At 45.0% G+C, this 24,741-nt stretch overlaps 1 protein-coding gene and 1 pseudogene across 2 annotated transcripts in view; one reads left to right on the plus strand and one right to left on the minus strand.

The window, feature by feature from the left end:
- Positions 1–15,524, plus strand: part of LOC144503556 (histamine N-methyltransferase-like) — a 77,369-nt gene extending 61,845 nt beyond the window's left edge. The window contains exons 3-6 of one of the 2 annotated variants that reach the window (XM_078228039.1): positions 2,513–2,620; positions 5,504–5,634; positions 8,384–8,477; positions 14,739–15,517. In XM_078228039.1, coding sequence (XP_078084165.1) covers positions 2,513–2,620; positions 5,504–5,634; positions 8,384–8,477; positions 14,739–15,079 — 674 coding nt within the window. In that variant the 3' untranslated portion in view covers positions 15,080–15,517. Of the gene's footprint in view, positions 1–2,512; positions 2,621–5,503; positions 5,635–8,383; positions 8,478–14,738 lie in introns of both variants that reach the window. The other variant, XM_078228038.1, reaches the window with a different exon arrangement.
- The window catches only part of LOC144504130 (histamine N-methyltransferase-like), a 64,619-nt pseudogene extending 40,033 nt beyond the window's left edge, over positions 1–24,586 (minus strand).
- Positions 24,587–24,741: the final 155 nt, after the last annotated feature.

Genomic DNA, 24,741 nt, shown 5'->3' on the forward strand with positions numbered 1-24,741 from the left:
ATATAGGCATGTCTCTTTGGAGTTGCATAATTACCAAGCTGTTTGTTGAGGAAAGCCTGGAATTGAGTCAACCATTTGTAGACTTAATATTGTCACTTTCCAGGTACTATTGACAGAATGGAATCATCACAATTATGTCATTTCAGCTCCTTCATGTATTAACTTTGAATATTTTATTCTAAATAACTGATGCACTATATTGTTTTATGAATTTGTGAATTCAAACATAAATAAAATTACATTTCCTTACAAATCATATTTAATATTATTATTTCAGTTGATATTTCAAACTTAAGAGACTCATTTTTATGCTTTATATTGAAGCTTGTGTGATAAAGTATTAATCTGTCCTCTCTTAAATGTTTGAAATGAAATAAAATATTACTTGAGGCTGAGTGCAAAAGGCAAGACGTAGAGAATGCACAGCATTGCTGAAATCAAGTAATTAGCTAATTCATTAAAACATGGAAATAGATAATTAAATGTTGGATGTAAGTGATTAAACTCACTGCTGAATGCATTCTCATATAAATGGCAGATGAACTGTACATCAACAGCACCAACTTGTTCATTCACTCCAATTCCATTTAGAATGATTCCAGAAGACAAATAACATTTGGATAAGGTTTTAGAAATTGTTATTAAATGTTTCTCTGGAGAAGTTCAGAGCATAAATCATCAATGTCAAATTCAAGAAATAAAGACAAAATTATGTTTGACTGCTCCAAAGGAACATTGCATATTTGTCCATCAGTTCCCATGCCCAAGAACCTCACTGCAAATTTGAGAAAGACTAATCTGTTCAAATAAACTAAAGAATTTTATTCTGATGTCAAATCATACCGAATTCTCTGGCCGCGCTGGTCCAAAAACCGGAAATTCCCACCCGACTCTCAATGGGGTTTCACATTGTCCGCTACCCGCCTGCTAAAATTCCAATGGTGGGGGGATGGAAGAATTCCGGCCGATATAAGTTACAAAATCAAACCATTTTGCCCAACTACTCCATGCTGGTGTTTATGCTCCACTCGAGCGACCTCCAATCTTTCCTCATCTAAATCCAATATGAAAGCATTCTATTCCTTTTTCCCTCATGTCCATGCCCTGCCTCACCTTAAATGCATCAATACATTTCACTTTAACCACTCTCTATGGTAGCAAGTTCAACATTCTTACCACTCCTTGAGTAAAAAGACATCTTCTGAATTCCTAATTTCTTTGTCTGCTCTTTTGCTGTGCTCTCTTCTGCTATCTACATAATGTATACCTCTTTCCTAACCCTCAATTCTTCCTTTCTGTGTTTAGTCGGGCACAGTTTCTCACCATTATTTAGTTTGGTCTGTATTTTTAGTTGAGTATTTATTTCCTGTTCTTTCTTCAGCACCATTTTAAATATTGCCCATTTGTTCTTCTTTGTTGCTTGGCAACAAGGCTGCCCGTTTTATTTCCCTAAGTTCTATTCTAACGCCCTCATAATCAGCTCTTCTCCAGTCTCTTAGATTGTTTCTCCTCTCTTACTTTGATGCTCCTCGATTATCAACTTAAAGTATTTTATATTATGGGCACTTTGGCTGAGATCTTCTCTTACTTTTACTTCTCTAATCTGCTTTGCTTCATTTCTCATTCCTGATCCTATCAGTGAACCTTTCCTCGGTAATAGTATTTTGAGTGGAATTTGACTCTTTTTCAGAATCTTTTTTTGTTGGGCTTTTTACTTTTCGGAATTCCATTTCCTTATCCCTTTAGCTACCATTATTGACCAATTAATATGGGGCTAGTTTTAAATCCCCCATGATCATTTTTCTATCTCATATGTGTGATCTTATTTCAATGCATTTCATCTATTTCCTTACCTGAAGCCCAATCCATCAAGCAAACCGGCCTACCATCCATTGACTCAGCCTACACTTCCCACTGCCTCAGCAAAGCAGCCAGCATAATCAAGGGTCCCATGCATCCGGACATACACTTTTCCAACTTCTTCCATCGGGAAAAAGATACAAAAGTCTGAAGTCACACTCCAACTGACTGAAAAACAGCTTCTTCCCTACTACCATCAGACTTTTGAACGGACCTATTTTATATTAAGTTGATCTTTCTCTGCGCACTAACTATGACTGTAACACTACATTCTGCACCATCTCCTTTCCTTCCCCCCATGTACTCTATGAACGGTATGCTTTTGGCTGTGTGGTGCACAATAAACAATACTTTTCACTGCATATCAATACATGTGACAATAATAAATCTAATCAAAAATAATAAACTTGAGTGCGAATCACATAATTCAATTAAACTAAAATTAGCAGTAATGCTGTTGGGAAAATAATATTATTTGCAGTTCGGTGGAAATTGATTTGAATGATAAAGGAAAATTGAAATGGAAAGTAAGCAATTTGAAAGAAAAAATGAAATTGAGCAGTTTTAATGAAGCTTGCTTATTTCAATTGAAGAGTTGCTGTAATCAGTTAATGGAAAGAAGCATTCTGAAGTGTTCTGTTTTCCCATTCAGGTGAAATAGACTTTGAGATTCTCGGCAGAATTCAATCCAAACATCCAGGCCTTTCAATTCATAATGAGGTGGTGGAGCCCAATCTTCACCAAATCTCCAAATACAAAGGTATTGTTTTATACTTAAATATTCATATACGCCGCTTGTTTCCAGGTGAAAGTGACATCTTTGATCTGTTTCTGGTCATGATCATATGTGGGTAAGACATTTTCATTGATCCTAAAACCAGGTAAAGATGGTTGGTAACCATTTTCAGCAAAAATAAGTCAATCATTTATGAATTATTATCTTCTACGATTATGTTCATGATCTTAAGTGGGATATTGTTGGTTTGGATGAGGTTTTGTGCTCACTGGTCTGTGACTGTGACTCAATAGCAAAGAAACAGAAATAAAAAGAGATGGGGAGAGCACAATGTTGTGTGAGGAGCATTAAAACTCTGAACTGAAAATGAAGAATCAAAATCGGTTCAATCCCTGTTTCTGAGCTGAATCTTGGTTAGAAGTGGAGATTGTAGTGTCTACCTCAAGAAGAGAAGAGATGTTGCAATGGAAAATCATGTCCAAGTAATCTCCAACATTTCTTGACTTGCGTAGGATGTAGAAAAATTCTTGTGCACATCCATGGCTGAACTACTTTACTACACACTGACTTATAACGACCTACAAAGCACAAGTTAGTAGTGTTTTTTTATTCAGTCATGGGGCATAGGCATTGCTGGCTAGGCCAGCAATTATTGCCCATCCCTACTTGCCCTTGAGAAGGTAGTGGTGAGGTGCCTTCTAGAAATAGTAGTGTGATGGAATACTTTCCAAATGTCTCAATGAGCACAGTTCCAACAATATTCAAGACTCATAGAGTCATAGACGTTTACAGCATGAAAACAGGCCTTTTGGCCCAACTTGCCCATGCCGCCCTTTCTTTTTAAACCTCTTTATTTAAAGAAGCTCAACACCATTCAGGACAATACAACCATTTTGATTGACACCCCATTCATCACATTAAACTTGCACTGTCTCCATATCTGAAGGACAGTAGTTGTACTGTGCACCATATATATGATGTACTGCAGAAACTTGCCAAGCCTCCTTCAACAACACCTTCGTAACCCACAGTCTCTACTGCCTAAAAGGAACATGGGTGGGAACATCACCGTTTGCAAGTTTCCCTCCGAGCCACACTCCATCCTGATTTGGAAACACATTGCTGTTCCTTCACAGTCGCTGGATCAAAATCCTGGAACTCCCTTTGTAACAGTGCAGTAGGAGTAGCCACACCAGGTAGACATGCAGTTGTTCAGAAAGGTACCCCAGCACCACTTCATGAAAGGCATGTCGGAAACAAATGCTGGCTTGGCCAATGACGGCAAAATCCCATAAAAGAATAATGAAGAATCACTGGTGATACTTTGGTTTATTTAAAATCTATTCACGAAATTAATGATGATTTCCAGCACTTGCTGCTCAATTTATTTGTTGATGATGTGGAGCATATGAGAAAGAAATCAATGATTTTCAATACAAGTGTAATGGAAACACATTGCTTGAATAAGTGCCAATTCCTCGAGGCTAAACCTAATATACCAATGTTCTCATACCCAGTAGGTAAAGAAATGTCTGTCTAAAAATGAGTTCCACAAAACTGCACATAATGAAATAGCAAAAACCGTGGGGACAATCTTCCCAGAATTTGGCAAAGTGTCAGGATCTCACTGAAAACTGGCACGTTTCTCTCTGCAAAAACAGGCCAGCTTTCTCACCCGATTTTTTGACACTGTCAAAAAACACAGGTGGACGTGTTTCCCGCCTTCGTAGTTGGCTGTTGGGGACGAATGATGCGAGCAAGGCCTGGCTGCACTGAGATCAGGCTGCCATATTTAAGGGGTGTCCAGATCATAGGAAAGAATAACATCCCCTCCATCCTGGAAGTCTCAAGGGTTCCCCTTCCCATGATCAGAGCCAGTACCTCTCCCCACACCTGCGATCAGAATCAGCCCTCTCCCCCCTCCCACCTTCCCTGTGGATCAGAGCCAGCACAGCCTCCCCACCCCCCCCCCCCCCCCCCCACCGCGCCCCACGGTCAAAGCCAGCACCTCTCCCCCCGTACCCCCTCCCCACACTACACGCCCCCACACTATCAGAGCCAGTACCTCTCCCCCCACAACCCCGCGATCAGAACTGGCACCTCTCCCACCCCCACACCCGCACCCACCCTCTTCCGTGTTCAGATGCGACACCTCCCACCCCACCAACACCCTACCCTCTTCCATGTTCAGAGCCAGCACCTCTCCTCTGACCCTCCACTGCAATCAGAGCCGGCACTTCCTCTCCACCCACCCCACTCCCAAACAGCCATTGCTGGCATCACTAGCTCCCATATCTGCTCCCCCCGCTACCACCACAAATAAATTAACCCCCCTCCCCAATAAGGCTCTGCCCAGGGTCCTCCCCTGGCACTGCCCCTTGACACAGGTTGGCATTGTCAGGTTGGCACCGCCAGGTTGGCACTACCAGGGTGGCATTTTGCCCACCTCTGCCAGAAGGTAGTGCCAGGGGCCATTTCCAGGGCACTGCCTGGCCATGTCCCTCTCCCCTGGGGTCTCACACTTACAGCCCTGAGGGATCCTTATGACAGATTCATATCTGGGTGAACCTGTTGTGAACCTCACCAACATAACGTCACGTCAGTGAAGTTTGAAAATATGGCAAGGGGGGTCAATATCTGGCGGGGGGCTGTTTAATGAAATAAAAATTTACTCAAATGGATTGAGTGTTTTGGGCATGAACATGATTACGGTGCTGGCGAGGGGCAGCGAAAATCGGAAACCACAATTTCACCGGGGAGATTTGTGATTTCCAGGTTTCGCCGGAACTTGAGCTTTCACCATCATTCCTGTAGACGGCGAGAGTGGGCTTGAAATCCCACCTGCAGTGTTTCCAATCCCTCAATTAACAATATTCTCTTTTTTCTTTAATTCTACCTATTCTGTAGAGCTTGTGAAAGAAAAGGGAGAGGATCTCAACATCTCCTTCACTTGGAACCAGATGAGCTCGGAAGAATTTGAAAAGCAAAACAAGGAGAGAAAGGAAAGCAAGAAGTTTGATTTAATTCACATGATCCAGGTAACTGCAGTGAACTTTACAACCAGTGGATCGGGGAGATATCCAATCTGTCAGTCAGGGCTGAATGTGAACCCAATTCTAGCCAAATTGAATCATAGAATCATAGAACGCCCACAGAGCAAAAGGAGACCATTCAGCCCTTCAATCATTGAGTCTGCACCGACAACAATCCAACCTATCCCCGTAACCCCACATATTTACCTCACCATTCCAACCTACGCATCCCGGAACACTGAGGGGCAATTTAGCATGGCCAACGCACCTAACCCGCACATCTATGGAACAGCTGTGTCATTTAGACGGGGATCTTCTGGAAGATAGAAACATAGAAACATAGAAGATAGGAGCAGGAGGAGGCCATTTGGCCTTTCAAGCCTACTCTGCCATTCATTACGATCATGGCTGATCATCCAACTCAATACCTAATCCTGCTTTTCCCCCATAACATTTGATCCCATTTGCCCCAAGTGCTATATCCAGCTGCCTCTTGAATACATTCAATGTTTTGGCATCAACTACTTCCTGTGGTAATGAATTCCATAGGTTCACCATTCTTTGGGTGAAGGAATATCTTATCTTTGTCCTAAATGGTCTACCCTGTATCCTCAGACTGTGACCCCTGGTTCTGGACTCCCCCACCATCGGGAACATCCTCACTGCATTTACCCTATCTAGTCCTGTTAAAATTTTATAAGTCTCTATAAAGATTCCGCCAAAGACGACACTCCCACAACGAGTTCCCCGGTGCTGTGTGGCCAGCGGGAGTTGCAAATGGCCATTCGCACTCCACATGGGGCGGGGGGGAAGGGATGGAAAGTAATGCGGTTGGGGACCTTCCACTAAATCTCCAGTTCTTAAAAACAGCTGCAGCCATTTTCCTCAGGCCTCACTGGGGCTGGCCTGTGGGGTCTGCTGCTGGCTCAGCCACCACATGGAAGAGACAGTGGGAGGGCAAGAATTGCTGGAACATCCCATCTCACTCCTTAAATAATTTCTATGAACAGTGGGGTAGACGTTCAGTTCTGCTGTGACCACATGATGGTTTCAATGGTGGTTTCCATGCCCATTCAAAGTAATAATATCACATTGTTCTTGGCAATTTTGCCCAATATGCTCTTCATAAAAGATTCAGGAAAGGTCAACCCAGGACTCAAATTTTGGCAGAAATGAGAAAGTCTGCAGAAGCTCAAAACAATCCCTCTGGATATTCTTGTTTCCATTTTGATGAGTGCAGCAGAAGCATCTTTACTGGAGTTGTGTGCCTGCCCTGCAGATTAGTATAATTGATCCAATTACCATCACTGTAATTTGTGATGGGGACTGGGTCATTGCACTCTGATTTAGGGTCTTCATCATTACACTTTCCGCAGTGTAGAATCTCTCCAGGAGATTTGGGGTCTGAATATTGTCCCAGTAATTCCAATCCTAACAGAGGGTTGGACTATGGGATTATTGTCACCTTGCTCCAGTGAAAGGGAAAAAGGCCTGAAAGGAAACCTTGGAGAAGAAAGTGACAAAACCTTCAACCTTTTCAGGAGATTTGGGACTGGGTGAATGACTCTTTTGGGATTCAGTGCCTTGGATTTAAAATCTGGTTCCAAAGCCTATAAGAGAACACAGCTGCTCAGTGCTGAGGTCTCAGAAGGGTATTTTTGTGTCATTTCCACAGTATGCAAAACTCACCCAGATGTAGATGTTTGGGAGAAGAACAAATGTTTTCACATATTTTCCATGAGAGGGCAGAGATTACACCAAAGAAAGCAGAGTGCAGTCTTGGCAGAAACATCTCATCAATGGCTCCTGCTCTGCCCAAGACCACAAGAAACTACAAAAGGTCGTGAATGTCACCCAATCCATCACACAAACCAGCCTCCCATCCATTGACTCTGTCTTTACCTCCCACTGTCTCGGCCAAGCAGCCAGCATAATTAAGGACCCCACGCACCCTGGACATTCTCTCTTCCACCTTCTTCTGTCGGGTAAATCAAAGAAGAAGAAGAAGAAACCCTACAGTGCAGAAAGAGGCCATTCGGCCCATCGAGTCTGCACCGACCACAATCCCACCCAGGCCCGACCCCCATATCTACCCACTAATCCCTGCAACCTACACATCTCAGGACACTGAGGGCAATTTTTAGCATGGCCAATCAACCTAACCTGCACATCTTTGGACTGTGGGAGGAAACCGGAGCACCCGGAGGAAACCCACGCAGACACGAGGAGAATGTGCAAACTCCACACAGACAGTGACCCAAGCCGGGAATCGAACCCAGGTCCCTGGAGCTGTGAAGCAGCAGTGCTAACCACTGTGCTATCGTGCCGCTATCGATACAAAAGTCTGAGGACACGTACCAACCGACTCAAGAACAGCTTCTTCCCTGCTGCCATCAGACTTTTGAATGGACCTTCCTTGCATTAAGTTGATCTTTCTCTACACCCTAGCTATGACTGTAACACTGCATCCTGCACTCTCTCATTTCCTTCTCTATGAACGGTATGCTTTGTCTGTATAGCACGCAAGAAACAATACTTTTCACTGTATGCTATTGCATGTGACAACAATAAATCAAATCAAATCACATCAAAATCAAAATCAATCAGTAATCTGTGAGGGTTTCTACTTGGTCCCAAACAGAATTTCAAGGCCATTGACTTTAGACACTGTGAGGGACCTCTTCGCAATTCATTTTGAGATTACCGATGTAGATTATGTGAGAATATATTTGTATTTCTGTCTTTTTTTGTCTAGATGTTGTATTTTGTGGAAAATATTCATGATACCATCAAGTACTTCCACAGCCTTCTGGAAACTAACGGCAAACTTTTAATAATCCATACTTCAGGTATGTGATTGTCCAGTCTTTCTGACAGCTGAGCACTCGTAGCCTCTGTACAAACTGAAATTCCACAATGAACGTGAAAAACAAATTTATTAATTTTGCTATTTATCTTCCTCCTGATGTTTCATTCTGTACAACCTGTTATATACATAAAAAGATTGCCACTTTTGGAGTAACTCATGGAATAAAGTAAATCGTTATATTGGGTGAAAATTTACCAAAGAAAATGGCAGAATGTTGGTCCCTGCGTGAAAGCCGAGTGTTTCCTGCTGATGGCATCAACATGTTTTCAGGCACTATGCTCATTCGCTATAAGTTTTACGCCCACGAGTTTAATACCGCTTCAGCAGTGTGCTCCCTCACCCACCCCACAACAACTCAACTGCTGCAACCATTAGGGAGCTCCATATAAATGGCTCCCGGCACTTGCTCCACAATGATTGCAGGCACTGGCAGACTAGAAGGCATCACCGTGATTTTCAGAGGGAGCCCTCGTCAGGATGCTGGGTGGAGTGGAACAGAGGCGGGACAAACTCTATCCCCGCTCCAGGAGACGGCCTTCCAGCAGGGTCACCACCACCCCCGCCTGGGATGCAGCGGCAGCCCTGGTAAGTGCAAGCGCACTGCAGAAGAGGATGGGGCAGCAGTTGGAAGGAGGTGAATGATCTCCTTCACTCGGCCAGGGTACGTGAACCACCCCCAGTCTCCCAATAGACCCCCTCATACACATCTCGCATCCCCAACCCTTTCTCTCACTCAGCCACCTTGGCCTCTGCCGACACCAGGTGCCAGGTTCCCCGCTCACTCCCACAATCACCATGTTCCCCAGTGACTGCTATGCTCCTCACACTCCAGCTCCAACCCAAGCCCCACGCCTGCCACATCTCATCACCATCTTAAATGTCAACACTCCAACCGATACTCTTCCTCTCTGTGTCACTGCATGACAAACCCAACCACGATGTGGAGATGCCGGCGTTGGACTGGGGTAAACATAGTAAGAAGTCTCACAACACCAGGTTAAAGTCCAACAGGTTTATTTGCTAGCAAAAGCCGCTAGCTTTCGGAGCGCTTGCTGCTCCTTCGTCAGGTAAGTGGGAGTTCTGTTCACAAACAGGGCATATAAAGACACAAACTCAATTTACAAAATAATGGTTGGAATGCGAGTCTTTACAGGTAATCAAGTCTCAAAGGTACAGACAATGTGAGTGGAGAGAGCGTGAAGCACAGGTTAAAGAGATGTGTATTGCCTCCAGACAGGACAGTTTGTGAGATTTTGCAAGCCCAGGCAAGTCGTGGGGGTTACAGATAGTGTGACATGAACCCAAGATCCCGGTTGAGGCCGGCCTCATGTGTGCGGAACTTGGCTATCAGCCTCTGCTCAGTGACTCTGCGCTGTCGTGTGTCGCGAAGGCCGCCTTGGAGAATGCTTACCCGAATATCAGAGGCCGAATGCCCGTGACCGCTGAAGTGTTCCCCAACAGGAAGAGAACAGTCTTGCCTGGTGATTGTCGAGCGGTGTTCATTCATCCGCTGCCATAGCATCTGCATGGTCTCCCCAATGTACCATGCCTCGGGACATCCTTTCCTGCAGTGTATCAGGTAGACAACATTGGCCGAGTTGCAAGAGTATGTACCGTGTACCTGGTGGATGGTGTTCTCACGTGAAATGATGGCATCTGTGTCGATGATCCAGCACATCTTGCAGAGGTTGCTGTGGCAGGGTTGTGTGGTGTCGTGGTCACTGTTCTCCTGAAGGCTGGGTAGCTTGCTGCGGACAATGGTCTGTTTGAGGCTGTGCGGTTGTTTGAAGGCAAGAAGTGGGGGTGTGGGGATGGTCTTGGCGAGATGTTTGTCTTCATCAATGACATGTTGAAGGCTCCGGAGGAGATGCCGTAGCTTCTCCGCTCCGGGGAAGTACTGGACGACAAAGGGTACTCTGCCTGCCGTGTCCCGTGTTTGTCTTCTGAGGATGTCGGTGCGGTTTTTCGCTGTGGCGCGTCGGAACTGTTGATCAATGAGTCGAGCGCCATATCCTGTTCTTCTGAGGGCACTAGATACACTAGTTACATCGATGACATTTTCTTCCTTTGGACTCATCGTGAACAATCATTGAAACAACTATATGATGACATCAACAAGTTCCATCCCACTATCAGACTCACCATGGATTACTCTCCGGAATCGGTTGCATTCTTGGACACACGCATCTCCATCAAGGATGGTCACCTTAGCACTTCACTGTACCGCAAGCCCACGGATAACCTCACGATGCTCCACTTCTCCAGCTTCCACCCGAAACACGTTAAAGAAGCCATCCTCTACGGACAAGTCCTCCATATACACAGGATCTGCTCAGATGAGGAGGATCGCAACTGACACCTCCAGACACTGAAAGATGCCCTCAGAAGAACAGGATATGGCGCTCGACTCATCGATCGACAGTTCCGACGGGCCACAGCGAAAAACCGCACCGACATCCTCAGAAGACAAACACGGGACACGGTGGACAGAGTACCCTTCGTCGTCCAGTACTTCCCTGGAGCGGAGGAGCTACGACATCTTCTCCGGAGCCTTCAACATGTCATTGATGAAGACAAACATCTCGCCAAGGCCATCCCCACACCCCCACTTCTTGCCTTCAAACAACCGCACAGCCTCAAACAGATCATTGTCCGCAGCAAACTACCCAGCCTTCAGGAGAACAGTGACCACGACACCACACAACCCTGCCACAGCAACCTCTGCAAGACATGCCGCATCATCGACACGGATGCCATCATCTCATGTGAGAACACCATCCACCGGGCACACGGTACATACTCTTGCAACTCGGCCAACGTTGTCTACCTGATACGCTGCAGGAAAGGATGTCCCGAGGTATGGTACATTGGGGAGATCATGCAGATGCTACGACAGCGGATGAATGAACACCGCTCGACAATCACCAGGCAAGGGTGTTCTCTTCCTGTTGGGGAACACTTCAGCGGTCATGGGCATTTGCCCTCTGTTCTTCGGGTAAGCGTTCTCCAAGGTGGCCTTCACGACACACGACAATGCAGAGTCGCTGAGCAGAGACTGATAGCCAAGTTCCGCACACATGAGGACGGCCTCAACCTCAACCTTGGGTTCATGTCACACTATCTGTAACCCCCACGACTTGCCTGGGCTTGCAAAATCTCACTAACTGTCCCGGCTGGAGACAATACACATCTCTTTAACCTGTGCTTAACGCTCTCTCCACTCACATTGTCTGTAACTATGAGACTTAATTACCTGTGAAGACTCGCTTTCCAACCATTATTTTGTAAATTGAGTTTGTGTCTTTATATACCCTGTTTGTGAATAAACCCCCACTCACCTGACAAAGGAGCAGCAAGCTCTCCGAAAGCTAGTGGCTTTTGCTACCAAATAAACCTGTTAAACCCAACCACAACAGGCGTCAGCAGGTGTGGCCAGCTGGAGTCATGCTCTCGCTGAGAACCCTCACACGTTTTGAGGAACGTGCTCTCGAGGTGGCCGGGGAAGAGGGAGAGCGTTGCCTGCGCAGCTGGTGAAGTGGGGGCAGTAGAGAAACAAGAGAATCCTCAACACAAATACTGTCATTCCTCAAGTCTCAGTGAGTAATCAATGTCCCCTCCATATAACCTGTAATGCACTGACGCCATCTCCTTTCTCTTGCAGGCCAGCCAGTGGAACAGGCAGCCCATCCTCACGCCCCCTGGACTCACCAGACTCCAGTAGTTCAGAGGGTATCTTCACTGACCCCACCATTGAAGAGGCGTCACAGCTGTCACCCACACCCAGCACCTGTGCAGATACTCCACTGGGTTCAATAATCAGTCAGGTTTCTGGGTCACTCACCAGTGAGCACCTCACAACTGAAGGTCCACAGCAGGCAGAGGCAGGGACATCCCAGTGAATTGATGCTCGAAGGGATGTCGGGGCCCAGGACTCTGCTGGGCCTCTTGCTGATGGTGTGCCCCTGGGTCTGGTCGTCCCACAACTGCTGGAGCTCCAAAGGCGAGTAATAGGAAGGGATGACAGTAGCCCTCCTCAGCCTGCAAGACTGACTGGACGAATCCCATAGCCTTCTATCCGAGGAGATGGTGCCATCACTGCAGTGCACTGAGGCCAACACTGCGAGGTTGGCGTCCACAGAGGAGAACTTGGTGCAGGACATGCAATCCATGGCTGGAGATGTCCACACCATGGCACAGGGCTTTGACTGCATGGTGCAGACACTGGTGGGAATCCATGAGTGTCAGCACTAGAGGAGGGCGGGGGTCCTGGACCCCATTCCAGCTGCCCCTCCATCCCATGGAAGAACACAGGTGCTACTGGGAACCCAAAGGGAAGAGGATCGGCAGGAGTACAGCCCCGGGCCCTCCAGCCAGGGCACCCTGGGCATCTCCAGCTCATCTGACACTCCCAGTTCCTGTGAGCCACGAACATCCAGCCCTTGACACCAAGATAAGCAGTCAAACATCCATGCTGCCCGAAAGCAGGCCAGGACCCAAGCTTTGGGGAACCACTGTACCCACCTGGCACCTCATCCCTGTGGAGTGTGAGAATGGCAGTGCTATCTCCCTCCCACCCTCTTGCCAGCCCCCTTCGAAGGAAGGGCATTCCCTCGGCTGCGATATGGACAGGAACCCAGGAAGGAGGACATAGGAAGCGCTGCCTGCATACCAGCTTTCACAAGCACTTTAAAGCAAGGGGTGCCCCGACATGAAGGGAAGGTAAGGCCTACAAGTGATCCCTCCCGATCCCTCTCCCCAAAATGATGATTCCGGAACCCCCATCCCCAGCCAAGTTGTGTATCCTGAGTCCTGTCCGATGCCAGTGCACACTGCGGAGGGTGCTGGCTGCCTGACTGCTCACCTCCAAAACCCCCCTCAGAGGTGTAGGCACTAGGTTCACGCTAATGTAGTCCTCTTGTAAATGGCACTGGCGTGACATCACACTGGTACCCGCTGAATATGTGGTGAGGGAGGAAGTCCTGGAGTTCGCTAATGACTTGCTAACGTATTAAAATTAGCTTTCTGAGGTCCCACCGTGTTTCATACCATTCCACCAGCAAAGGGCCCGGAAGACCGGAAATCGGAATCTCGCCAGCACGAATCGCGCTCTCCGGATTTTGAGCAAGTGCTGCCATTCCCTCAGATGGAGAGTGTGGGCTCCAAATCACTCCCTTGGAATTCATTCACTCGAACTGAGAAACAGGATTCTGACCAAAGTCTCCAATTTTATGATAGAGTAACTCATGTTAGAATGTTTCCAATATTGAGGAGCGAGAAAGGGGGCCACGTAATAAAGGTAATAACAGAACAATTAAAGTCTAAGAAACATATCTACATGTAGCATGTGGGGTGTTCTGCACAAACTGTGGCTGAAGCAGAATTGATGGGTACTTTCAACAAGGAATTAAATGCTTAAAAACTGCAAATGTTGACATGCAAAGGAAATGAGCTGGAATGGAATTAGATCTGGCGTTGCCTCTGCTGTAAATCTTTATGATTCTCCAATATTTGAGATTAGAGAAGCTAATTTAGAAAATCAAAATGCAAACAACAAAATGCTTTGCAAACACTTTCCTGTTACATTCCAACCATTAAAGAAATATATGCACTCACATTTTAGGGGTAACATGCAATGTATATGTTATACTAGATTATACCCCACCTCGACCCCTTTGTTTTCATTTTATTTAATTTTTAACTGTTCTCTACCTTTTACTTCTTTACCGTCTTTCTTTATTTTTCTCCCCCCCCCACCACACTCTTCCCCTTTTTATCCACACTTTCCTCACCTTTTCTCCTCCTTTGTTTCCCTTTTCCCCTTTTTTCTCCATTTTATCTCTCTTCCATCCATCTCCCTCCCTCCCCCCACATCTTCATCTGTCACTTCTGATTTCAGCTTCTCTGCCGTTTGGCCATTCACACCTCCTATTCTCCCTATGGACTGCCATTAGCGGCCCTTCCTCTTGTGTCTGTGGCTATGACTCATCTTTCATTCCCTCACCCTACAGTATAAATATCTCCCACTTTCTATGCCATTTAGCTTTGACGTCTTTTTGCTCCTTATAGATGCTGCCAGACCTACTGAGATTTTCCAGCATTTTCTCTTTTGGAAACTAGATTATCACCTTTTTCAAAAAATGCTATCATGACATAAATAATTTCCAAAGGGAATCTACACTATCAGAATTTCCATGAAATATGTATTCTTTTACGAACATTGTTCAAATATTATTATTAACAGATGACAGTGGATTTCATCCACTTTGGGAAAACATGATATCTCGATTTTCGAACAATCATTTTTTTCCTGATGTCCACAAGACGCTTGATGAAATGAGGATGAAGTATCGGATTTATAAACTTGCCTCTGACTTGGATATCACAGAGTGTTTCATTGAAGGGAATGAAAATGGGGAACGTATGTTGGATTTCATCACACAAGTAGCACACTTCCGGAAAACTGTCCCGGCAGATCTAACGGCTGAACTTCTTCAATACGTTCGCCAGCCCCAGTGCTCCAGAGAGGAAAATGGGAGAATTATTTTCAATAATAATTTGCAAGCAATAGTGATTGAATATTGATTTGATTTCAATCAGTCAGCCATCAACCAACCAACTTCCCTTAAAAATTTCTTATTGATTTGATGTGCTTGCTTCAGATGTGTTGGTTTGAAGATCAAACAATTATGCATTGAGCCTTTGTACTAAATTGTTCTTAGGCGCATAAATTATTTCTCCATAAGATTACAAATAGATATTAATGTGTTAAATATAGAAGCTTTAAAAATATGTTCTTGTAAATGAATTACTTTGCTGAATCTTACACACGATCCTTCGGAACTATATTTTATCCTTGTGTCAATGGTATAATTTCCTTGTAGAGAGTTTATTTTGATTAATCTCAGAATCGATAGCAGGGGTTTTTTTTGCAGGAGAATAAATTTATTTGCTCCCTTTTTACTTCTGGAATCTTTACTTCATTACCAGTTTGACTTGAAGATAAAGGTAAATAAACTTACTCAGTGATACTGGGAGGTGTTGGCCTAGTGGTATTATCGCGAGACTATTAATCCCGGACTCGGGTTTGAATCCCACCATGGTAGGTGGTGGAAGTTGAATTCAATATATAAATATCTGGAATTATGCATCTACCAATGACTGTGAAACCATTGCCGACTGTCGGAAAAACCCATCTGGTTCACTAATCCTCTTTAGGGAAGGAAATCTGCCGTCTTTACCTACATATGACTCCAGAGCCTCAGCAATGTAGTTGACTCTCAACTGCCCTCGGCAATTAGGGATGAAACATAGAAACATAGAAAAACTACAGCACAATACAGGCCCTTCAGCCCACAAAGTTGTGCCGAACATGTCCCTACCTTAGCGATTACTAGGCTTACCTATAACCCTCTATCTTACTAAGTTCCATAGAACATAGAACATAGAACATTACAGCGCAGAACAGGCCCTTCGGCCCACGATGTTGCACCGACCAGTTAAAAAAAAAAAAACTGTGACCCTCCAACCTAAACCAATTTCTTTTCGTCCATGAACCTATCTACGGATCTCTTAAACGCCCCCAAACTAGGCGCATTTACAACTGATGCTGGCAGGGCATTCCAATCCCTCACCACCCTCTGGGTAAAGAACCTACCCCTGACATCGGTTCTATAACTACCCCCCCTCAATTTAAAGCCATGCCCCCTCGTGCTGGATTTCTCCATCAGAGGAAAAAGGCTATCACTATCCACCCTATCTAAACCTCTAATCATCTTATATGTTTCAATAAGATCCCCTCTTAGCCGCCGCCTTTCCAGCGAAAACAATCCCAAATCCCTCAGCCTCTCCTCATAGGATCTCCCCTCCATACCAGGCAACATAGAACATAGAACATAGAACATTACAGCGCAGAACAGGCCCTTCGGCCCACGATGTTGCACCGACCAGTTAAAAAAAAAACTGTGACCCTCCAACCTAAACCAATTTCTTTTCGTCCATGAACCTATCTACGGATCTCTTAAACGCCCCCAAACTAGGCGCATTTACTACTGATGCTGGCAGGGCATTCCAATCCCTCACCACCCTCTGGGTAAAGAACCTACCCCTGACATCGGTTCTATAACTACCCCCCCTCAATTTAAAGCCATGCCCCCTCGTGCTGGATTTCTCCATCAGAGGAAAAAGGCTATCACTATCCACCCTATCTAAACCTCTAATCATCTTATATGTTTCAATAAGATCCCCTCTTAGCCGCCGCCTTTCCAGCGAAAACAATCCCAAATCCCTCAGCCTCTCCTCATAGGATCTCCCCTCCATACCAGGCAACATCCTGGTAAACCTCCTCTGCACCCTCTCCAAAGCCTCCACATCCATGTACTTATCTAAAAGTCTCTTAAAAGACCCGATCGAATCTGCCTCCACCACCATTGCTGGCAGCCCATTCCACGCACCCACCACCCTCTGAGTGAAAAACTTACCCCTGACATCTCCTCTGTACCTACTCCCCAGCACCTTAAACCTGTGACCTCTTGTGGCAACCATTTCAGCCCTAGGAAAAATCCTCTGACTGTCCACTCGATCAATACCTCTCAACATCTTATACACCTCTATCAGGTCACCCCTCATCCTTCGTCTCTCCAAGGAGAAAAGGGCGAGCTCACTCAACCTATCCTCATGAGGCATGCTTCTCAACCCAGGCAACATCCTTGTAAATCTCCTCTGCACCCTTTCTATGGCTTCCACATCCTTCCTGTAATGAGGTGACCAGAACTGAGCACAGTACTCCAAGTGGGGTCTGACCAGGTTCCTATATAGCTGCGATATTATCTCACGACTCCTAAACTCAATTCCTCGATTGATGAAGGCCAGTATACCATACGCCTTCTTAACCACAGCCTCAATCTGCACAGCTGCTTTGAACGTCCTATGAACTCGGACCCCAAGATCTTTCTGATCTTCCACACTGCCAAGAGTCCTACCATTAATATTATGTTCCGCCATCCTATTTGACCTGCCAAAATGAACCACCTCACACTTATCTGGGTTGAACTCCATCTGCCACTTCTCCGCTCAGTCTTGCATCCTATCAATGTCTCACTGCAACTTCTGACATCCCTCCACACTATCCACAATACCTCCACCATTTGTGTCATCAGCAAACTTACCAACCCATCCCTCCACTTCCTCGTCCAGGTCATTTATAAAAATCACAAAGAGTAAGGGTCCCAGAACAGATCCCTGGGGCACTCCACTGGTGACCGACCTCCATGCAGAATATGACCCATCTATAACCACTCTTTGCCTCCTGTGGGCAAGCCAGTTCTGGATCCACAAAGCAATGTGCCCTTGGATCCCATGCCCCCTCACTTTCTCAATAAGCCTTGCATGGGGCACCTTATTAAATGCCTTGCTGAAGTCCATATATACTATATCTACTGCTCTTCCTTCATCAATGTGTTTAGTCACATGCTCAAAAAATTCAATCAGGCTCGTAAGGCATGATCTGCCTTTGACAAAGCCATGCTGACTATTCTTAATCATATTATACCTCTCCAAACATTCATAAATCCTGCCTCTCAGGATCTTCTCCATCAACTTACCAACCACTGAGGTTAGACTCACTGGTCTATAATTTCCAGGGCTATCTCTACTCCCTTTCTTGAATAAAGGAACAACATCCGCAATCCTCCAATCCTCCGGAACCTCTCCCATCTCCATTGATGATGCAAAGATCATCGCCAGAGCCTCAGCAATCTCCTCCCTCGCCTCCCACAGTAGCCTGGGGTACATCTCATCCGGTCCCGGCGACTTATCTAACTTGATGCTTTTCAAAAGCTCCAACACATCCTCTTTCTTAATATTTACATGCTCAAGCTTTTCAGTCCACTGCAAGTCTGCACTACAACCACCAAGATCCTTTTCCATAGTGAATACTGAAGTAAAGTATTCATTAAGTACCTCTGCTATTTCTTCCGGTTCCATACAAACTTTCCCACCGTCACACTTGATAGGTCCTATTCTTTCACGTCTTATCCTCTTGCTCTTCACATACTTGTAGAATGCCTTGGGGTTTTCCCTAATCCTGCCTGCCAAGGCCTTCTCATGACCCCTTCTGGCTCTCCTAATTTCCTTCTTAAGATCCTTCCTATTAGCCGTATGCTCTTCCAGATCTCCAACATTACCTAGCTCCCTGAACTTTTTGTAAGCTTTTCTTTTCTTCTTGACTAGATTCATTACAGCCTTTGTATACCATGGTTCCTGTAACTTACCATAACTTCCCTGTCTCATTGGAATGTTGCGATGCAGAACTCCAGACAAATATTCCCTGAACATTTGCCACATTTCTTCCGTACATTTCCCTGAGAAAACCTCTTTCCAATTTAAGCCTCCAATTTCCTGCCTGATAGCCTCATAATTCCCCTTACTCCAATTAAACATTTTTCTAACTTGTCTGATCTTATCTCTCTCCGATGCTATTGTAAAGGAGATAGAATTATGATCACTATCTCCAAAATGCTCTCCCACTGAGAGATCTGACACCTGACCAGGTTCATTTCCTGAATGGACAATAAATGCTGGCCAGTCAGCAACACCTATTTCCCAAGACTGAATTTTTAAAAATCTTCTGATGTAAGGATCAAGAATTGAAGTATACGGTTCAATGGACTAGGTTGTGTATTTGCATTTTTTTATATGTCAGTGGAGAATATTTCTGTGGGCTGCCAGAATGAACCCAACTTGATAAATATTGGTTCTTTTGTTTGGACATTCTCATATAACGTATCAGAGCTCACCAAACTCCAATCGGTTTTGAAGCATTTTCTGGAATCGGTTGGAACTGTATTACGGCCTATCTTTGTATACTTGCTGGAAGTTCACAAGGCAAGGAGTATTCTTTTACTGGTTAGAAAGGCAAATTTCTATTATTAAATCTGAAACATCTTTGCATATATATCACAATGTAGTGTCCATTTTGGAAGACTAATGCAAGTTTTGTAAGTATATGTTGGCTTTCTTGTCCAGGCATGCTCATGTACAATAGGTAAGACACCAATAGCTTTGAAGAATTTTTAAAGCAGAGAACAAAAGGACAAACCTCCAGCTGTGTGACAACCAGACCCAGGGGCACACCATCAGCAAGGGACTCAGCAGATTCTTGGGCTCTGACTTCCCTCCAAATGCCAGTTCCCGGGGATGTCCCCACCTCCACTTGCTGTGGATCTTCAGCTGTGAAGTGCTCACCAGTGAGTTACCAGAAGCCTGTCCGCTTAGTAAACCCACCAAGGTGTGAGTATCTGCACTGGTGCCAGGAGCGGGTGACAGCTGTGATACCTCTTCAATGGTGGGGTCGGAGAAGCCCCTCTTGGAACAGCTGGAGTTTGGTGGGGCACGAGGATGGTCTGTCCTGTTCCACTGGTAGGTCTGCAAGAAAAGGGAGATGGCATCAGTCCATTACAGGGAATATGGAGGGAACATTGATTACTCATTTGAGACTTATGGAATGACAGCATTTGCGCTGACAATTCTCAAATCTCTCTGCTGCCCCTACTTTACCAGTAGTGCAGACGAGCCCTTCCTCCTCCCTGATCAGCTTGAGGGCTCACTCCTCAAAGTGTGTGAGGGTTCTCAGCTTTGGCATGACTCCAACTGGCTGCGCCTGCTGATGCCTGTTGTGCTCCAGTTTGTTCTGCACTAGCACAGAGAGGAAGAGTGTCGGTGGGAGTTTTGATATTTAAGATGGTGATGAGGTATGGCAGGAGCGGGGCTCGATGGGGAGCTGGAGTGTGAAGAGTATAGCAGCTACTGGGGGAACATAATGATGGTGGGAGGGAGGAGGGAACCTGGTGCCTGGTGCTGGCAAAGACATGGTGGCTGAGTGAGAGAAAGAGTTGGGGGCGTGAGGAGTGTGCAAGGAGATCCAGTGGGAGACTGGGGGTCTTTCCCTTCCTGGATGAGCAAAGAAGATCGTTCATCTTCTTATGACACTGCTGCCCCATCCTCTTCTGGAGTGCGCTTGCACTGACCAGGGCTGCCACTTGTTGTGGTTCAGGTCAAAAACTTCAAAGTGTTTTATGGAGCGCATCTGGATCATAAGGTTTGCACCTTGAATTTGGCTACGATAAGTATGATACGTTTCACTTCAGGTATGTTTCATATGACTCCCTAGGGAGCTTTTATAAAACAAAGTTTATTTAAGAATATAGTTACATTTATAGTCAGAAAATTAGCAAGAAATTTTATCAATTACAAACCAGAAACAAAACTATAATGTAAAACCCTTAACAAATATGTGTAAGAAGTTCCAATCAGACAAAATCCATGCCATAGACAAAACCCTTTAAACAGGTTCAACACAGCAAAGTCTAATGCTCATGTGATACTGGAAATTGAGTTCTTTGGTTGAACTCTGCCGTTCTCTGGATTCACTCCGAACAGTTTGTGAAGTCAACACAGCTTCTCAGAACCCCAGGGAGACATCTTCTGGTCAAGCCACTAACCCGAGAATCTTCACTGCAGGAATGCAAGACTTTGCTTTTAGATAACCAGCAGAATTTCCAAAACAATAGGAAGAGAGAGAAAACACTTCCTTTCAGCTGGTTGCCCTTCTCAACCTCAACTCTAACTGCAGCCAAACACAAAATGAAACCTTAAACTCACTGGAAAAAAAACTATCCAAAAGCACATGACCGTCCTTCCAACAATGCAGGATCATCAAACTAATCGCAGAGGAAACCTCATTTAAGCCACTTAAGGAGCAATAAAAAGACATCTGGTAGCCAACCTGGCAGCACTGAGATCAACTAAGCTGTGAGCTGATAAACACTGAAGCTGTGAGAGCTACAGAAATCACGATTTTAAAAAAAACCTTCTTAAAGGTACACCAATGTCACACGCTGCATCCCAGGCATGGGTGGTGACCCTGCTGGAAGGCCATCTCCTCAAGCGGGGATACAGGGTTTCCCACCTCTGTGCCACTCCGTTGAGCAGTCTGGTCAGTGCCTCCTCCAAAAAGTGCGGTGCTGCCTTCTTGACTGCCATCCCCTGCAGTCATTGTGGGCAATGCTGGGGAGCCATTTATATGGTTCTCCCCTGTGCTTGTAGCAGTTATGTAATTGCAGCACAGGCAAGTTAGAGGGAACACGCCGCTGGTGTGGCGTGAAAGTAATTGGTATAAAAATTTTCATTAATGAGGCACAATATTCAGCCCAAAAACATGCCGGCACCATCGATGGGAAACATTCAATTTTTTGGGCCAGAGCCAACACTGCCATTGTTTGATAAGATTTTGCCTTGTATTTGTAACATTTTCGTCGAACACTGTGTTGTGGATCCAACCAGGGATCAGGCTATATTGGATCTGGTAATGTGTAATGAGGCAGGTTTCATAAACAATCTTAGAGTAAAAGATCCCCAAGTAAACAGTGACCATAGCACTCAATTTGATGGTGAGAAACGTGGGTCAGAAACAACTTTGCTAAACTTAAATAAGGATAATTACAATGGAATGAGAGCAGAGTTGGCTGGAGTGGACTGGGAATGGAGTTTAGCAGGCAAGATGGTTGATCAGCAATGGCAGATGTTTATGAAGATAGTTCATGACTCACAACAAAGACATATCCCTGTGATGAAGAAGAATTCTAGGAAGGGGATAAATCAATCATGGTTAACCAAGGAAGTTAAGGATAATATTAAACTGAAAGAGATAGCATACACTGTTGCAAAGATTAGTGGTAATCCAGTGTGTTGGTAAAGTTTTAAAGACCAACAAAAGCTGACCAAAAAATAAAGAGGTTAAAGATAAAGGGCAAAGAGTGAAGGGTGAAGAGGAATTTCACAATAACTTCATTGTAATGCTAATGTAAGCCTTGCCTGTGACTAATAAATAAACGTTAAAACTTTACTTTAAAAAGATAAATTATGCGGGTAAACTAGCAAGCAATATAAAAACAGAGAGTGTCAGGAAACAAAGGTACTTAAGGGATATATATATACATATGTTTATTTATTAGTAGAGATTAGAAATATGGAATAGATTTAAGTGGGTTTAATTTAGCGTTTTTGTGTAAGAAAGGGTTAAGTTAGCTTCATGTTCAGCACAGGTGTTTGCATTTATATGGGTTCTGGTTTCTATTCAAACTGTGTTTCTATTATGCTGAGAGAGAGTTTACAACAGGAAAAGTAAACATGAGGTTGGGGAAACAATATGATGTTGCTTAGCAACAAGGGCTCACTTTTAGGGAAAGTACCTCCTTTGAGGTTATTTTAAAATGGAAACCAGAATAGAATGAACTAAGCAGGGAGAGATGGAACATCTCTCAAAGCTTTGCTAGAAGCAGGCAAATAATACAATGGAGTAATAAGCAAGAAAACAAGTCCATAGAAGGTAAAGGACAGCTAGTTCTAGAAACAAGAAGTTTCCAGGAAATTTGAAGTTAAAGGAACAAAGAAGAACTGCCCTTGGAACAGGGCCATGGTCACTGAAGCTAAAGACAGAGTTGAAAGTGCAGACCTGGGCGAAATTAGCTAGAGAAAAGGCAGAGATCAAGCACATTCATATGTTTAGTGTCTTTATTTCCAACCTTTGGAAACCATCGTATTCTGTTGGGACTGAGTACCTGATTTTTGTGGAGAGGTTTGGATGTTGTGGCAATCCAAGACAAAGAAAGTACTGAAAGGAGAGTTAGGAAAGCCGGAGGCAGATCCCTGTTAAAACAGTGGAGAGAAAGCTTTGTTTGAAAGAAGACTTTACAACATGTCTTTCTGAGACTGAAGTTTGGAAACACTCATGTGGCAACCATTTTGGGGGAATCTGATCAAAATTCCACAAGAGATCAATTAAATGGCATCTGTCTCAAAGTTATCTCTGAAATCTGTATACATTTGTGAAGATAGGTAGGAGTGAAGGAGTATTGTTTATAGTGAAACGTTTTGTGTGCAATAAATTTTTTTGTTGTTAATTGGCATTCCTGTGACACTGTTCTTCCACATTTTCGAACAAAGTTAAAATTACGATTTTTTGAACCAAGGTTCCATTCTGGATGTTCCCAACTGTTTTTCACATCAACTGGGATTGGAACAAAAGTTTATTTGAGTATATAAAGAGAAAGAGAGAGGCCAGAGTGAACATAGGCCGGGACAGTATGCAGATTGGTGTGCAGGCGTGGCCATTGCATTCCCTTGAGCCATTGCCATGACTGCAGCTACAGCATTCCCTTCCAAGCATGTGCTGCAGGTCAGGGACACGGGGCGGGGACAGACTGCTAATTATCACAAGATGGATTCCCATTCACTGCAGAGTACATGCAGTGTGAGTGTCTATGTTAACCACAGCACTCCTACTTGGAGCACCAGCTACCTGAACTGATGAGCCCTCAAGCAGCACATGGTGCACTTCCCACCCCCCCCCTCCTTAAACCCCAGCAGTCCTGTCCCTCACCACACCCCACAGCCATAAAAATGGAATAGTCCAGTGGCTGCAGACAGCAGCCTGACCAGCAGTCAGTAAAGGATAATACCCCACCCCACGAACACTACATGGAATATCCCTGGGCCTGGGGACAGCATTTCCAGCTCTCCGGGAAGTGCCCCACAGCAAGCTGGAAGTTTCCAGGCTCTGCTTCCAAACTCCCCTGCACTCCAGGGGCTGCAGCTCCATAAAACTTACCTCCTTACTCCTGTTCAACTCTGCCACACCAACTCCCGACTTTGATACAGCAATTGTAAACCCTGCCAGCCTGACATCACGCCAGAGTGGGGAGGAGATGCTAGCAGGGACGAAAATTCCAGTCACGTACCCATTAATAACATGCTAAGGTATGCAAATGCATGGTAATGCCTGTTATGCTGATTTTTAGCATGGTTCTGTCCACACACAAAACTTAGGCTGGGAGCCGCGCGGAGGCCCCAGTTGGATATTTGGCTGGAACTGTGTTCACATACAACCCTGACTGATGGGTTCAATGTCTACCATTTCTGCTGCTGGTAATTCTTTCTTTAACTGCTGTTACCTCAACCATGTGAATGAAATCAAACTTTTTGCTTTCACTTATTTCCTTGTTTTGCCTTTCATATTCCTCTGAATACATCTGCTACCAAGCACATGTGGTGTTAAGACCCAAACCTTTTTCTTTCACAAGTGCTGGGTCCCACTGCCACTCTGCACTGGGATCAGTGAGAGAGGGAGGAGAGGATCGGGGCTGGTCATGGCGGGGGCGGGGCGGGGGGGGCGGTGTTCAGGCCTGGTC

This window comes from Mustelus asterias, chromosome 14, assembly GCF_964213995.1.
Source record: "Mustelus asterias chromosome 14, sMusAst1.hap1.1, whole genome shotgun sequence".
NCBI lineage: Eukaryota > Metazoa > Chordata > Chondrichthyes > Carcharhiniformes > Triakidae > Mustelus > Mustelus asterias.